At 59.9% G+C, this 14,803-nt stretch overlaps 1 protein-coding gene across 2 annotated transcripts in view; it reads left to right on the forward strand.

Annotated features, from left to right (window-relative positions):
* The window catches only part of ADAP1 (ArfGAP with dual PH domains 1), a 57,837-nt gene extending 43,505 nt beyond the window's left edge, over positions 1-14,332 (forward strand). For both annotated transcript variants that reach the window (XM_035290164.3, XM_035290160.3), the window contains 7 exons: positions 6,941-7,053; positions 7,844-7,990; positions 11,681-11,764; positions 12,106-12,168; positions 12,739-12,810; positions 12,955-13,183; positions 13,277-14,332. In XM_035290164.3, coding sequence (XP_035146055.1) covers positions 6,941-7,053; positions 7,844-7,990; positions 11,681-11,764; positions 12,106-12,168; positions 12,739-12,810; positions 12,955-13,183; positions 13,277-13,305 — 737 coding nt within the window. In that variant the 3' untranslated portion in view covers positions 13,306-14,332. The remainder of the gene's footprint in view (positions 1-6,940; positions 7,054-7,843; positions 7,991-11,680; positions 11,765-12,105; positions 12,169-12,738; positions 12,811-12,954; positions 13,184-13,276) is intronic.
* Positions 14,333-14,803: the final 471 nt, after the last annotated feature.

Here is a 14,803-nt window from a genome sequence, read left to right on the forward strand (position 1 = left end):
CTCCCCCTGCCCTCCCCCTACAGCCTGGTCAGTAGCCATGAAGGCCTGGCAGCTTCAGACGGTCACGTGCCTGGGGTCCAGTAGGGGTGACCGCCTGTGCCCCAGGCTGCTGTCACTGAAGCTGCTCCAGGTTGGGGTACAGAGCCTGAGATACCCTGCCTGTCTCCTGTATGTTCAGGGCCTGCAGGACACCCCTCCCGCAGACCCAGGTCCTGCCCATTGCTGGGTGGATGAGGGAGCAGGTGTCCATTTGGTGCTCAGGGTTAGACATCAGGGTTAGATACTGAGCCTCCCCTCGGCCCCCACTCCCACACGGAGCCCTTGTCTGGGTGGGTGGAGCAGCAGGAGAGGGCGTGTCCTCCTGTCTGGGTGGTGGCCTGGGCCAGAGCGCTCCAGGGTCCATTGGTGGTTCCTAGGTCCCCCAGCCCCTCGCAGGGTGCTCTGGGGATTCCCAGCAGCACTTCCTGCTGGGCTCCCTGTCTTTGCCACAAGAGCACTTTCTCATTGCAGGCTACACCTCACCACCACAGGGAAATGCGGAAGTCCCTGGGGCAGGGCCTGGGAGGAAGAGGAAGCTTGGGGCTTGGGAAAGGCCAGCCCCCGCCCCCCAACCCCGTTCCCCCCACCTTGGCCAGGTGAGGCCTGACCCAGGCAGATCCCGCTCTGCACTGAGGAGTGGCCACAGGCTGCCCTGGAATGAGCCAGAACTGGGAACTCCCGGAAGTCGTGCCACGCCCAGTGCCCACGGCCTGCACCTTGGCTGTGGGTGGAAATGGCCAGGTTGCTGTCACGGGGTGGAGGCCCCAGGCATCCTGTATATGGATGGGGCAGGCCACCCAGGGACCGCTGCTGAGGAAGGGGGAGCACCCAAAAGGAGCACCCTGTGAGGGAACCCAAAATGAAGGATCACTACCCTGCTTTTCTGAAGGAGCTGTTTTTTTCTGCTCTGTGGTCCAGGCTGGAATTCACTGCAATGTCCACTTCCTGGGTTCAAGCAATTCTGTGTCAGCTTCCCAAGTAGCTGGGATTACAGGCACCCGCCACCATGCCTGCTAATTTTTGTGTTTTTAGTAGAGACGGGGTTTCCCCATGTTGGCCAGGCTGTTCTCAAACTCCTGACCTCAAACTCCTGGCCTCCCAAAGTGCTGGGATTGTAGGTGTGAGCCACCACACCCGGGCCTCTGAGAAAGCTTTTAATGGCAAAAGCTGGAGCAATTTGATCAACAAAAGAAGAATGATATAAGGGGATTATAACCCAGGGAGCAAGGGAAACACACCCAGGTCCCCAGGGATATAAAGAATGGAATTAGTAAAAGGGGAGGGGAGAAGGCCAGCAGCCTGTGCACAGGAATTCCATGAGCTGGGGCTCATGTCTGTCGCTGCAGCACTTTGGGAGGGTGAGGTGGGAGGATCGCTTGAGCCAGGAGTTCAAGACTAGCCTGGGCAACGTGATGAGAGCCCATCTCAGGAAAAAGTGTGTTAATTAGCTGGCTGTGGAGGTACCTGCCTGTGGTCCCAGCTATTTGGGAGACTGAGGTGGATGTCCTGAGCCCAGGAGGTCAAGATCGCAGTGAGCTGTGACTGCACCACTGCACTCCAGCCTGGGCCACAGAGATACCTTGTCTTACAAACACAAAAAAGCCAGGCGTCGTAGCTCCAGCTACTCGAGAGGCTGAGGCAGAATTGCTTGAACCTGGGAGGTGGAGGTTTCAGTGAGCTGAGATCGTACCACTCCAGCCTGGCAAGAGAGCAAGACTCCATCTCAAAAAAACCAAAACCAAAACCATACATAACTGCAGAAGTGAGGGAAGCAGAAAATGGCCTCCTTGAGGTGCACACTGCAGTCACCTTGGCCGGGAAACCCCTCCGTGGCTATGCATCTCCCCAAGATGCTCTTTGGTGACAAAGGACCAGGCAGGGCCTTTCCAGAGGAGAAGCCCTTGGTGTCAGTGCATGGTGGAAGAGTGACGCTGCGGCCCCAGGCAAACCCAGCCCTCTGAGCCAGCCAGACGCCCCCACCGTCCACACTGCCTCCCTCGGCCAAGGTCCTGGCTTGGGGTGGCGCCACACCCCTTCCCCAGATGTCAGGGTTCATCCTTGTGTCTGAGCCAGGCCTTGCCCCTTGCCTGCCCCTGGTGACAGTGGCTCCCAGCTCCCGCCCCAGGCTGGCCCTGCCTTGGGCTGGAGCGTCAATGGTGGCTTTCACAGGGGCCTGGACAATGGCCATGTTGTGCTGAGGGCCAGGCCCTGGCCTCACTGTGAGGCGGGGCTGCCTGCCCCAGGCTCTGGATCTGGTGCTTCCACCGGGGCTTCTGTGGTTTTCCTGTGATGCAGGATGGCCTGTCCTGGTGGTGCCAGGCAGGGATGGGGTGCATGGAACAGGGGCTGGGGCTCTGTGCGGGGTCTGTGGCCTTGGTTTCCCTGTCCATACAGTGGGAACGATGGTGTGTGGCATGAGGGTGCTATTGGACACAGTAGGGCGTGGGGTGCAGCATCACGAATCCCTTCCAGGCAGTTAGCATAAGGCCTCCAGTGGCCCTTGGTGGGGGGATGGGTGCTTGGAGCCTGGCTGGAGGGGGTGGGGCTGCCCCTGGAGGGGATGGGTGTTTGGGGCCTGGCCAGAGGGGGTGGGGCTCCTCCATGCCCCTCCCTGGGTGGGTGCTGGTTCTGTCTCTTTCCTGCCGTGTTTGTCTTGTGGGAGTCGGCTGTTGCTTTTGTGGTGCGTTGGGGCCTCAGGGTTTGGGGTTTAGGGAGGGGGTGTCCTGGGGCTGATGTGACCCTGAGGGCTGGCAACTCCTACAGCTGTGCCTGGGCAGCATGAGTGCAGGGGTCTCTACAGGCCTGTCAGGGGGGCCAGGCCCCATGCTAGGCCCCCTGCGCGAGAAGAGGAGCACCAGAGTGCTGACCCCAGGAGCCCTCGCCCACCCTTTGGCCTCACCTCCGGGAGCAGGGGAGCCTTCCTGTCCTGGCTGTTTGGAGAGAGAGCCCCATGCAGGGCGGAGCTGGGACCTGGAGCCCTCCGCAGGGTGTAGCTGCTGGTTCTTGGCCTCTGCCGGCTCCAGATGCACCAACCTGGGAAAGGTGCATTCATGGGCAGGGAGAGACGGAGCCTGTGCCGGCTCATGGAGGAGGCCTTCGACTCTGGGGCCTTGCTCAGCAAGGAGATGCTGCCCCCCGTGAGCACCAGCATTCGCCTCCGGGGGGGATGGCAGGAGCTGCTAGGACCCAAATGCCAGAAGACAGGTCCAGGCCCTTCATGGGGACGGCCGGGTGCAGTGATGAGGGTCTCGGCTCTGTACCCAGAGGCCACTGCTCCATATGGAAGGCCAGAAGCACCATGAGATTTGGGGCCCGGCTCCCACCCCTGAGGGCTCACCACCCCATGAACCAGCTGTCACTCAGAGCAGGGGCCATGTGCCTCCCTGCCCCAGTTTACCAAAAAATTAGCATATAAATCACATACAGGAGGTACAATTTACATCTACTTTGCATATCCTATTTAGAGTGCAGTTCCAGCTCTGACAAATCCAAGACATAGCAGCCTCGGGCCAGGTGGGGCTCGAGCTGCAACCCCAGCATCATGGGAAGCAAGGCAGGGGAGTCACCTGAGCCCAGGAGTTCAAAACCAGCCTGGGCAATGCAGTGAGATCCCATCTCTACAAAAAATACAAAAATTAGCCGGGGGTGGCATGCATCTGTAGCCCTAGTTAGTGGGGAGGCTGAGGCTGGAGGATCTCTTGAACCTAGGAAGTTGAAGCTGCAGTGATAGCATCCCTGCACTCCAGCCTGGGTGACAGGGTGACACCCTATCTCAAAAAAACAGCCTCGTAAAGGGTGTGGGCTTTTACTTGAAGGTTGTTCCCATTTCCTTGGATTTCACTTCTCTCTGGGGCATGTGGTGCGTGTGCTTTACTGTGGTGGAAGAAACGGCCTGGCTGCTTTTCAGGGACTGTGCACCTTACATTCCCACGGGCAGCATGGAAGGGCCGGTGTCCCTGCCCACAGCCGGGCGTGTGTGTGTGTGTTTGTGTGCACTGTTTTGGTCCTGCCATTGTCATGGGTCATGGGGATGTTAGGAATCTTTCCTGCTCTTTACCATGTGTTAGGGGGAGGGGCTTCTGAGAGGAGGCATCTGAGCAGGGCACGGGATGTGGACTGGACCCAGCTCCCCACAGGTGGGACTATGCCTGGCACATAGTAGGGTCTGGGACACAGTAGGGCCTGATGTGCAGTGCAACCCCCGACCCCACACCACACAATAGTACCTAGCACACAGTGGGACCAGCACACAGTAGGTATTTGATAAATGCTGGTTGAGCCGTCTGGCCTCTGCCCCAGGACTCACGGGTCCTTTAAAAGAAAATGGCCATTCTGGCCACAGCCTACATGAGTGTGTCCAGGATGCTGCTGTGTGAGGGGCTGGACTGGAGAGAAGCTCCTGCCTCACTGGCTGTTGCCAGTGCCGCGGTGGAGTCCACAGGAGGCTGCAGACTCTGAGGTCCTGGCCCTCCCCAGCAAGGCCAAGGGGCTGGGCAGGCATAGGGCGAGCAGAGGCTCAGCCTGAAGTCTGGGCTGGGCATGGGGCAAAGTCTGGGATCGTGGCCAGCACTGTCCTGAAATACACTCCTGCACTGTCATCACCCCTGGAACGCGGCATCCTGGCGCCTGCTGTCAGGACGACGGGCCGGGGTTCTCGCTGGCGCCTGAACCCCAAGAATACCAGAGCCACCTCACGGAGAGGGGACAGTGGCCTTCCTGGCCCAGAGGACTGAGCGCTTCCTGGGGCACTGCTGCCACCTGCTGGGCGCATTGGGCATGGCAGGGGCGCATCCCCACCTTGTGGCCTCCGGAGCCCAGTGGCGAGAAGGGGACCTGGGCAGGGGTCTGTGGAGCCACACACACTGGACCCAGCCAGCTCCAGCCCCCACGGGCGAGGCGGCCCCAGCCTGTCTGCATTGGTAACATGGACATGCACGCCTTGGAGGCTCCCCGGGGTGCACATGAGGCCTTGAGCGGTGGGCTGGGCCCTGGCTATGTCTGGGAAGCGCTGCTGGTTGCTGCTGCGGTCCCGCTTGGGCGCTTCCTGGCATCCATCTGTGGCCCACTAAGTGCTGGAGAGATCCTGATGCCAAAGGCAAGGCCATGGGGACTCCCAGCTCTGCCCGGCAGTAGCTCACTCCACCAAGAGGCCTTCTGAGCAGGCCCAGGCCCCGCTTGAGCCTGGACAAGTAGCCTCATCCTCCCAGCAAGAAGGTGGTTCTTCCATGGGATGGGGATTCCTGGCTGCTGCTGTGTGCCCAGAACTGGAGCATGAGCCTTGCACAGGCTTGGGATGCAGGGAGCTCCAGGCTGTTGCGGGGAGCAGGCCTGATCTGGCACCGTCCAAGACAGCCCAGGCCCCCCTCCCTGACCCGACAGCACCAGCTGTTCCCTCCCAGACGCCAGGCATTTTATGGCTAGAATCTCAGCAGAGAAAATAGCCCGTCTCTGGTGTTGGGATGGGGCTGTCTGAGCCAGGCAGGGGACACTGGGGAGCAGGGAATTTGTGGTCAGGGCTGAGGGGTGGTATCTGAAATCTGAGCTGGCAGAGGCTGGGTCTGGCCTGGTGGGTGCAGAAGGCTGTTTAGCCCCACCTGGAGCCCACAACCCCCCAGCCATGTCCCTGTGGCACAGGTCAGCAGTCCCTGCCCTCAGATGACCCCTCGAGGGGGCTCCCAGGCCACGTGGGCAGCAGGACAGGATGCTGTCCCCAAGCGAGTGCTCTCTGAAGTCACTATGAGGCCATGGATGGGCCCAGGGATACTCAGCAATCGGCCCAGTGACCCCAGGAGGGACCCATGGATGCTCCGCCTGTGGTCCTATGACCCTGGGAGAGGCAGCACCCACGGGGGACGCGCTCAACGCCAACCATGGAGCTGCTGCCGGTGGCGGGACCTGCACGCAGCCCAAGGCCTAGCGGACAGTGCTGCAAGCCATGTGCTGCTGGGGTGGGAGAGCCAGGGCCACAGAAGAACCTGTGCCTAAGCCTGTGGGACACCGAGTTCTAGAGCAGGAGAAAGGACAGGCAATGACAGGAACCATGGGAAGTGAGTGGGAGCAGGATCACGGGTGACAGAAATGCCCCTCTGAGCGGCCACACATGGGTCACTAACCACAGCTCAATGGCGGGAAACCACACGTGTTTATTCTCCCGAAGCTCCAGGATGATCCCGTGGGTTTGAGGCTTGGAGTGGGCAGAGCTGGTTCCAGGCTTGGAGCGGGTCCTCCTGCCTCCCCCTGGTGCTCCTGGGCTCAGTGGCCCCCTCCGGCCTCAGTTTCCATGGCCACATCCCTTTCCCTCCTGTCCTCACATCTCTGCTTCCCTCCTCCACCATCATCGGCCACAGCAAGGTCCTAACCATGCATGCATGCATGGTATGTTCTGCCATGTAAGGTGGCGTGTCCAGGTGCTGAGGCTACCAGAGGACACCTGGGCTGCTTTTCTGTGGCTGTGTGATGTGTGTGAGGTCAAAGGTAGGGATGAGGGCTCGGGCTTGGGCTCCATTCAGAGTAGCTTTCCTGAAGAGAGCGGACAGCACCAGATGGACCTGGCAGCCGAGGACGCCCCAGGGGAGGAGGGAGGAGGCTGGCTTGGTTTTCTCAGGCAGCAGGTGGTCGGACCCAGCCCTGCCTCTGCCCATGGCGGCTCCAGCCATGCCCACCCAGGGTAGGGAGGGTCCCTGGGGCTGGTAAAGAACAGCTGCTCCAAGTGCCGTTTGTCCGGGCCGTCCACAGGCTGCTCCAGTCAGGGCGGCAGCCACCAGACCTGGTCTACCATCACCATCTCACTTGCATCCATTCTCCAACGTCCACCATCATGGTCTGCTCCATGTCCCGTGTCCCTTCTCCCCACCCGTCTTCCCCACGTCGCCGTCTGACCTGCCTCCCCTCTCTTCCACAGGGTACCGAGAGGGCTTTCTCTGGAAGCGTGGCCGGGACAACGGGCAGTTTTTAAGCCGGAAGTTTGTGCTGACGGAACGAGAGGGCGCCCTGAAGTATTTCAATAGAAATGACGTGAGCCAGGCACAGGGGTGGGTAGGGGCCTGTCCCGGGGCAGTGTCCTGGCCTCCCATGCTGGGGCCAATGGTGGCCATGTCCCTCCTTAGCTGCACCCCCCTAACAATGGGGACACTCCAAGAGAATCAGCCACTGTTGGGCTGTGAGCAGCTGAGGCTTTCCCGGAGGCTGGGTGGCCGGGCAGAGCCCCTGAACTCAGACCCAGCCGTGGGAAGGGGAGAACCAGGTCACTGGGACCCTCTGGAGGCAGCCAGGACCCCAGAAAGCCCCCAACTTGCCTGGAAGTGCCCTGGGGAGACTTATCTGGGGACAGGACAAACTAGGACAGAGGGGAGTCCATGGGATGGCGCCAGGTCCATGGGCTGAAAGTCAGTAGGGTCTCCCTGAGGCAGCCCCAGGACCATGGGCTGATGGTTGGAAGCACCCACCCTGAGCTGTGGCACACTGCTGCTGGGCGCTGGCTGATGGAGGGCTTGTGGCCGAGGCCTGCCACCATGGAAGGTGCCATGCTGTGTGGGGCCCGGGGCTGCCCCTGGGGAGGGAGGCACAGTGTCTGATATCAAATGCCACCTGCACAGCGTTGTTTAGTCCTCATCATTCCTGGGAGGGAGGTGCTGTTACCTTCTGCTTACATAGCGGGAGGCCGAGGCTCAGAAAGGTTAAATAACTTGCCCAAAGCCACAAAGCACAGCAAGTGCGCCACCAGCACCCACAGCGTCCACTCTTCCTGCCCCCTTGAGCTTGGATGGCAGCCCCTGTGAGGTGCTCAGATCCCACCCCTTCCCAGGCCAAGGAGCCCAAGGCTGTGATGAAGATTGAGCACCTGAATGCCACCTTCCAGCCGGCCAAGATCGGCCACCCCCACGGCCTGCAGGTCACCTACCTGAAGGACAACAGCACACGGAACATCTTCATCTACCACGAGGATGGGAAGGTGGGCACTGCTGGGCAGGCACTCGGGCCAGGGTGGCACAGGAGGGCAGGTGGTGCAGAAAAGTAGTGCTTGGACAGTGGGGGAGGGTGGGTACTGGAGCCAGGTTGATGTGGGAGGGCAGGCACCAGGTGGGCAGCATGGGAAGGCAGGCATAGGCACTCGTACTGGGCAGCATGAGAAGGCGGGTGCTTGGACAGTGTGGGACGGTGGGCAGCATGGGAGGGCTGGCATCGGATGGGCAGCTTGGGAAGGCGGGCCCCTAGGGCCAGGCTGCTCCAGGAACCAGATCACCATGAGTCTCGGGGTCACCCAGCCTGCCTATCACTGGGGGGGTGCCAGCTTGAGCTATGGGATCCACCACCCCCACAATGCCCAGACGGGCTTTTGGGGAACCAGGGTCCTGTGGGGAGAAGGGGACAGCAATTGGCCTTGGGGCTGGTTTAGGTATGTTCCTTTGGCCGCCCTTGGCTTGGTGGGGTGGGGAGGGTGGGTGCACCCCATATCTCTGGAGGGCTTGTGGGAGAACCCAGGCAAAACTCCCACAAAAGCCATTCTTCTGTCTTCGGGCCAGGCTGCTGGGGGGCCCAGCCTCTTTGCTGCTTCAGTTCCCATTTCTATTTTTATTACATGTCTGCACACACATAGTCTGAAGCGCTAAATCATTCCCAAGTCTTGAGAAACAGAAGTTTGAGGCCCCTCCTAAGCCCCCTTTGGGAATTTGTTCCCGTGTCCATAAATAACCAGCTGGTGTCGCTGCAGTTACCTGTTTTAGGCACCATGTGACTACTTCCCACGTGGAAGTTGAGGGTCTAGCTCTTTCCAGTCCCTCCCATGTGCCCATTGCAGTCCCCACCCACTGCACTCGTGGCATGTTCACTGGTGTCCACACCTGGGGTTAAGATGGGACTGACATCGGGCACAGCCCTTGGCCTCAGAGCACGCTGCAATCACTTCTCCCACAGCAAGCAGCTGTGTTCTCTCCTGTAGTTGACCACATGCTACCCCACACTCTCCACAGACTGTCTCTGGAGGCAGCCAGGCACCGGGAGCCTTGCTCCTGCAGCCTCATCTCAGCCCCACGTGGAGCTCTGCTGCCTGGTCCGTCTTTTTTCTTTGCTTGCTCCTCTCAGTGGAAGTGATGTGCCTGGAAGGACAGTGGCCTGTCACCTAGCACCTTGGAAAGTTCTACCTTCTGCTTGGCTTAGACTGTGGCTAGATATAGAATCCTAGGTTGGAATTAATTTTCCTGCTAATACTGAAGGCTCTGTACCACTGATTCTTCCCTCCCAGTATTTTTGAAATTCTCTGATGCTGTGCGTGCACTGGCGAAGGTCCGTCTTGCTGTGCTAGGCACAGGCCTGGGGTGGCCCTTCTAGTCCAGTGACTGGTTTCCATGAGGTCAGGGATTGCTTTCTTCAGTTATCTAATAATTTCCTTCCTCCACTTTCCCTGTTCTCCTTTTCTGAAACTCCTGTTATTGAGATGTTAGTGCTCTTAAACTAGTTCATTTTTTTTCTATTTTCTGGGAAATTTCTTCAGCTTTGTTTTCCAACACTCAATATGAGGGGTTTCTGCTCTCACATATTTAATTTAATGAAGTCTTGCTGTGTCACCCAGGCTGGAGTGCAGTGGCGTGATCTCAGTTCACTGCAACCTCTGCCTCCCAGGTTCCAGTGATTCTCCTGCCTCAGCCTCCCAAGTAGCTGGGATTACAGGTATGCACCACCATGCCTGGGCAATTTTTTTTTTTTTTTTCCCGAGGCATTGTTTTGCTTTTGTTGCCTGGGCTGGAGTGTAATGGTGTGATCTTGGCTCACTGCAGCCTCCACCTCCCAGGTTCAAGTGATTCTCCTGCCTTAGCCTTCTGAGTAGCTGGGATTACAGGCGTGCACCACTACACCTGGCTAATTTTGTATTATTATCATTATTTTTTGAGATGGAGTCTCACTCTGTCACCCAGGCTGGAGTGCAGTAGCCTGATCTCGGCTCACTGCAACCTCTGCTTCCCGGGTTCAAGCGATTCTCCTGCCTCAGCCACCCAAGTAGCTGGGATTATGTGCCACCACACTTGGCTAATTTTTGTGTTTTTAGTGGAGACAGGGTTTCACCATGTCGGTCAGGCTGACTTTGTGATCCACTTGTCTCGGCCTCCCAAAGTGTTGAGATTATGGGCGTGAGCCACCACGCCCAACCCAGTGTTCCTTTTTCAAATGTTTTTGGTTCATGATCTTGGTATCTTATCTCTACTAATGTTAATTTTTGAAGCTTTCTTATCCCTGAAAAATGTTGTCTTCTAAACTGCTGCCCCTGTGAACTGCCGTCTTCCATGTGAGACGCTTTCCCAGATATCTTGGAATCTAGGCAGGTGGGATTCTCCAAAGATAATTCCCCCGGCCCAGGGCAGACATGTTTGGCCCTCAGCTGAGGGAGTTTCAGCTGCAGCCTGCAAGGTCACAGAACCCAGGCCTGGAGCGCACCAGGCACGCCCCGTTTGCCCAGAGCCCCCCGAGTCGTCTCCATCTTCTGTTGGGGGGAAAGAGGGGCAGTTTTCCGACCAGTTCTCTGGCTTAGAGCACCCTCCACTCCGGGGGACTTGAAGCTGTGACTTCCCAAGGCCTTTGGGGCAGTGAGGTGTGTTCCAGTTCAGCTTCCTCTACACGGAGGGAGGGCAGGGCCAAATGGGAGGGGGTGGGAGGGGCAAGTGGGGCCACTGGGGCTGATTGGGTGGTATGGGCGTGGCTTAGGAGGAGGGGCCACAGGAGAAAGCAGCAGGGCTGGAGGAGGTCTATGAGGGGTGATCTTGGTGGGGGGTGAGGCTCATTGTGAGCCGGGTCACTGGAAGAGGGTGGGGGCAGTGAAGAGGCCTCCGGGATCCAAGAGCCTGGGCCCATCCTCCAGCTGGTGCTGGGCCATGTGGCAGAAGCCACAATTGGATTAGTCCAGTGCTGGGGGCTTTACTTGTGGGACAAAACTCAAGGCCAGAGGGGCTGGGAGAGAAGCCTGAGGAAGCTTGGCTGGGAAAAGGGATGAGGCTCCCTAGCTCTTTCTGGGCAGGAGAGGCTGGAGCCAAGAGTGCCGATGTGGCACCTTTCCAGAGGCCACCAGCTCCCAGGTGTAGCGTGGACAGGAGGCCAGATCCCAGGGCACAAGGTCATAGGGCCGAAGGGGTTGGCAGACCCCGGGAGGGGCACTGGGTCTAGGGGCAGGGGATAGCCAGGCTAAAGTCTGAACCCAAAGGACCTGATGGGCTGGGTGCCAGGCCTGGTCCACCTCTGTTCTAGGGTGCTGGCCCAACCCACACTCTCCAGAGCACCAGGGCAGCTCCCTGGAGAGCAGTTTTGTCCTCCGACTACTCTCAGTAGGGGGCACAGCTCCAAGGGCATTTATAAACAGATAAGCTTCCATTCCCCCACCACCCCAAGACTTGCAGGAGCTACAAAATAAGGATCTTCATAAAAATAGCACCACCCATAAGGCAGGCAAGCTGGCCAAGGCCCCAGCAGTGCCAGGGCCATGGGTGAGCTTGGATGGCAGCCTCCACCCCTATCCAGCCCTGGCCCAGTCCAGCCTCCCCCAGGCCCTTCTCAGGACTTTGCTGGGGGAGGTGCTGGGCTCTGGGGGAAGCGGCCCCATGGGCACCCCAGTCCTGCAGCCCCTTCAGCTCAAGCCTGTGTCCACCTTTGCCCCTAGGAGATTGTGGACTGGTTCAACGCACTCCGAGCTGCCCGATTCCACTACCTGCAGGTGGCGTTCCCGGGGGCCAGCGATGCAGATGTGAGTGTCAGCTCCAGGGCGGACGACGGGTAGTAGGGTGGAAGTGGACAGAGCCCTTGTGCCCCGTGTCTGGAATGACTTTGAGCCCTAGGGTAGGGCCAGGACTGGTCAAGGGCCCACCCTAAAGTGGCTGCAGCCCACCTGCTTCACTCTGGGAATTTCAGCTCAGCCAAAGGGGAAGGAGGGGAGCAATGGGGTGGTGAGCAGAGGCAGAGCCACAGACCCCATGGAGGCTGTGCCCGGCCTGGGCCCTGCCCTGGTGGTCCGGAGTTAGGGGAGCGGGGAGGGGCTCAGGCTGAGCCTCAGTTCTGAGACCCCCTGCCTGGTGTGTTCTGCCCCAGCTGGTGCCAAAGCTCTCTAGGAACTACCTGAAGGAAGGCTACATGGAGAAAACCGGACCCAAGGTATGTGTGCCACTGCCTGGGGTGGGGGTGGGGGGGCGCCACGGTGGGTCTCGGACTGAAGCTGGGATCTTCCCAGCCGCCTCCACTGAGTGTTTTAAACTGGTGTCAGGTGGGTCCTCACAGCCCCTTGTCTGTGCCCGGCTGAGGTCCCACAGGACCTGGGCCACTGTCCTGGGCTTTGGTCAGACCATCCCTGCCCACTTAGCCTGACCCTCAGGACCCATGCACCCACATGGCCAGGGACCCACATCTTGCTACTCCCTGAGGCATGATGGGGGAGGGAGACACAAATCCTGGCATCCTCTGTGGTCCTTAAGGGAAGTGCAGGTGTGAGAGGCTCATAACTGAGGCCTGGATCCCCATTGTGGGGTCCAGGGAGGACTGGAGCAGCTGGAGGAGCAAGAGGGAGGTACAGTGTGGAGGCAGGAGGACAGGTGTGGCCAGTGGCAGGTGTGAGTGGGTGGAGTTGACTGGCTCGGGGCAGCCAGGGCCCTGCCCTCCCAGGTGTGCTACACTGGATGTAGGACCTGCCTCGGCAGACCTGCCAATTATGGGCCCTCTGACCCACAGCAAACAGAAGGCTTCCGGAAGCGATGGTTCACCATGGATGACCGCAGGCTCATGTACTTCAAAGACCCCCTGGTGAGAAGCTGGGGCTGCCAAATGTGTGACCAGAAGGGTGGGGGGCTTCCCTAGTCCTGGCCTGTAGCCTCCCCTGGCTCAGAGTGAAGCTGGGCCAGAGGGGACATGGCCCAGCCCCAGCTCCAGCATGGCCCCCACCCACAGGATGCCTTTGCCCGAGGGGAAGTCTTCATTGGCAGCAAGGAGAGCGGCTACACGGTGCTGCGTGGACTCCCGCCATCCACCCAGGGCCACCACTGGCCGCACGGCATCACCATCGTCACGCCCGACCGCAAGTTTCTGTTTGCCTGTGAGACGGAGTCCGACCAGAGGGAGTGGGTGGCGGCCTTCCAGAAGGCAGTGGACAGGCCCATGCTGCCCCAGGAGTATGCAGGTGAGCAGGATGGGCTGGGAGGGGGTTCCCGAGGCCTACCTGGGCTTCCAGCTCCCTGCGGCTGTGACAACGCAGGACCTTGTTCCATTGCAGTGGAGGCACACTTCAAGCATAAACCCTAGCAATGCGGTCGGAGGCCCACGGACACTGGACTCACTGTGGCTGGACAGAGGGGACTTGTGGATGGGGGGGTCCAGCGTCCTGAGGCCACCCGGCTCTACCTGCTCCTCAGGGCAGCCCAGGCATGGCCAGGTAGGGCCTGAGCTGCAGCCTTCGGGACACTTCTCTAGAACCTCACGGCTGGCGGCTGGGCCCTGGGCCTGACCTCTGACCCCATCATGCTGCTGCTGACCACACCCAGCCAATCTGCCCCCGACCTGCCCTGGGGTCCCCCTTCTTCCAGGACCCAGTCTGGCTCCCAAGGTCAGATGAAGCCCCCAGGAGCTGCCCACCACGGCTGAGGGAGCTTCAGGCCTCAGTACAGAGCCCTGCCCGGGGTGGCACAGTGGGCGGCTGTTGACCGCTGGGGACTGGGCCCTGCTCGCATGCCGCCCCTCCCCCTCCCCCACCTCCACAAGTATTTATTGAGCACCTATTGTGTGTCACGGGACCATGGGGTTGTTGGGTGGAGGGGGCAGTCTCTGCACAGGTCCCAGGCCCTCCCTGGGCTATAGCCCCCCACCCCGTGCTCCTGGTCCCAGGGCTGGAGGGGCCACCAGGCTGCCATCCCCCACTCTTGGCCTCTGTGTGCCCAGCACGGTGCTTGCCAACAGTAGGACTTGAACCATTGAGGACCATGGCCTGGGCCACAGTGAGGCCACCAGAGGCAGGAGTGGCCCTGTGGCTCCCAGCTTCCCCCTCCTAGGAGGCTGGGCACTGTCTAGCTTATTGCTGGCAGCCCGGCCGTGTATTTATTTACCTGATCTCCTTCCCATAAAAGCAGGCCAGGCTCTAGGGCTCCCCTTGTGTGCAGGTGGGGGAGGCATCTGCAGGTCAGCTGGGGGGCCCAGCCCTCTCCTAGCCTTGTCTGGCTGAGCTGTGTTCCAGGAAAGCCCTGGACAAGCCCTCAGAGCCTGGAAGGAGGCTTCTGAGGCCGGGCATCTGCCACCCCATGTTGCATCCTGGAATAAAGTGTGGCGCTGGCATGGTTCCAGTTGTGTGTTTGAGGATGGAGTGGGGAAGAGGTGGTGCTGGGAACACATGGCCCTGCCCCTGTGGCTTCAAGAGAAACTGTCCACTTCCAGGGACCTGATGGGACCCTCACTCCCTGTGGCCGAGTCCAGGTTTGGAGGGAGGGAGGATGCAGTGTCTGAGCTGGTGAACGCCATGTTCCTTGTGCAGGGGAGATGGCCCCCACCCAAGGCACTCCCCAGCACTCCTTCCCCAGCTGCCTCCATCTGAGGCCCCCCTAGGCAGTTCCTGAGCAGAGCCCACAGCCTGAAAGATAAGCCCAGCTCAGCATGGAGGGTGCAGGGGATGCAGCCCAGGTAGGGGCTCCCCAGTGTCTGCCAGGCCCCCATGCTGGGACTCTCAGCCCTCACATAGAACATGAGGCCCTGGGGTCCGGGGACAGGGTAGGTCTCCCAGCTCCTGCCTAGGGGTCCCAAAGGCAGTTGTGCT

This window comes from Callithrix jacchus, chromosome 2 (assembly GCF_049354715.1).
Source record: "Callithrix jacchus isolate 240 chromosome 2, calJac240_pri, whole genome shotgun sequence".
Lineage (NCBI taxonomy): Eukaryota > Metazoa > Chordata > Mammalia > Primates > Cebidae > Callithrix > Callithrix jacchus.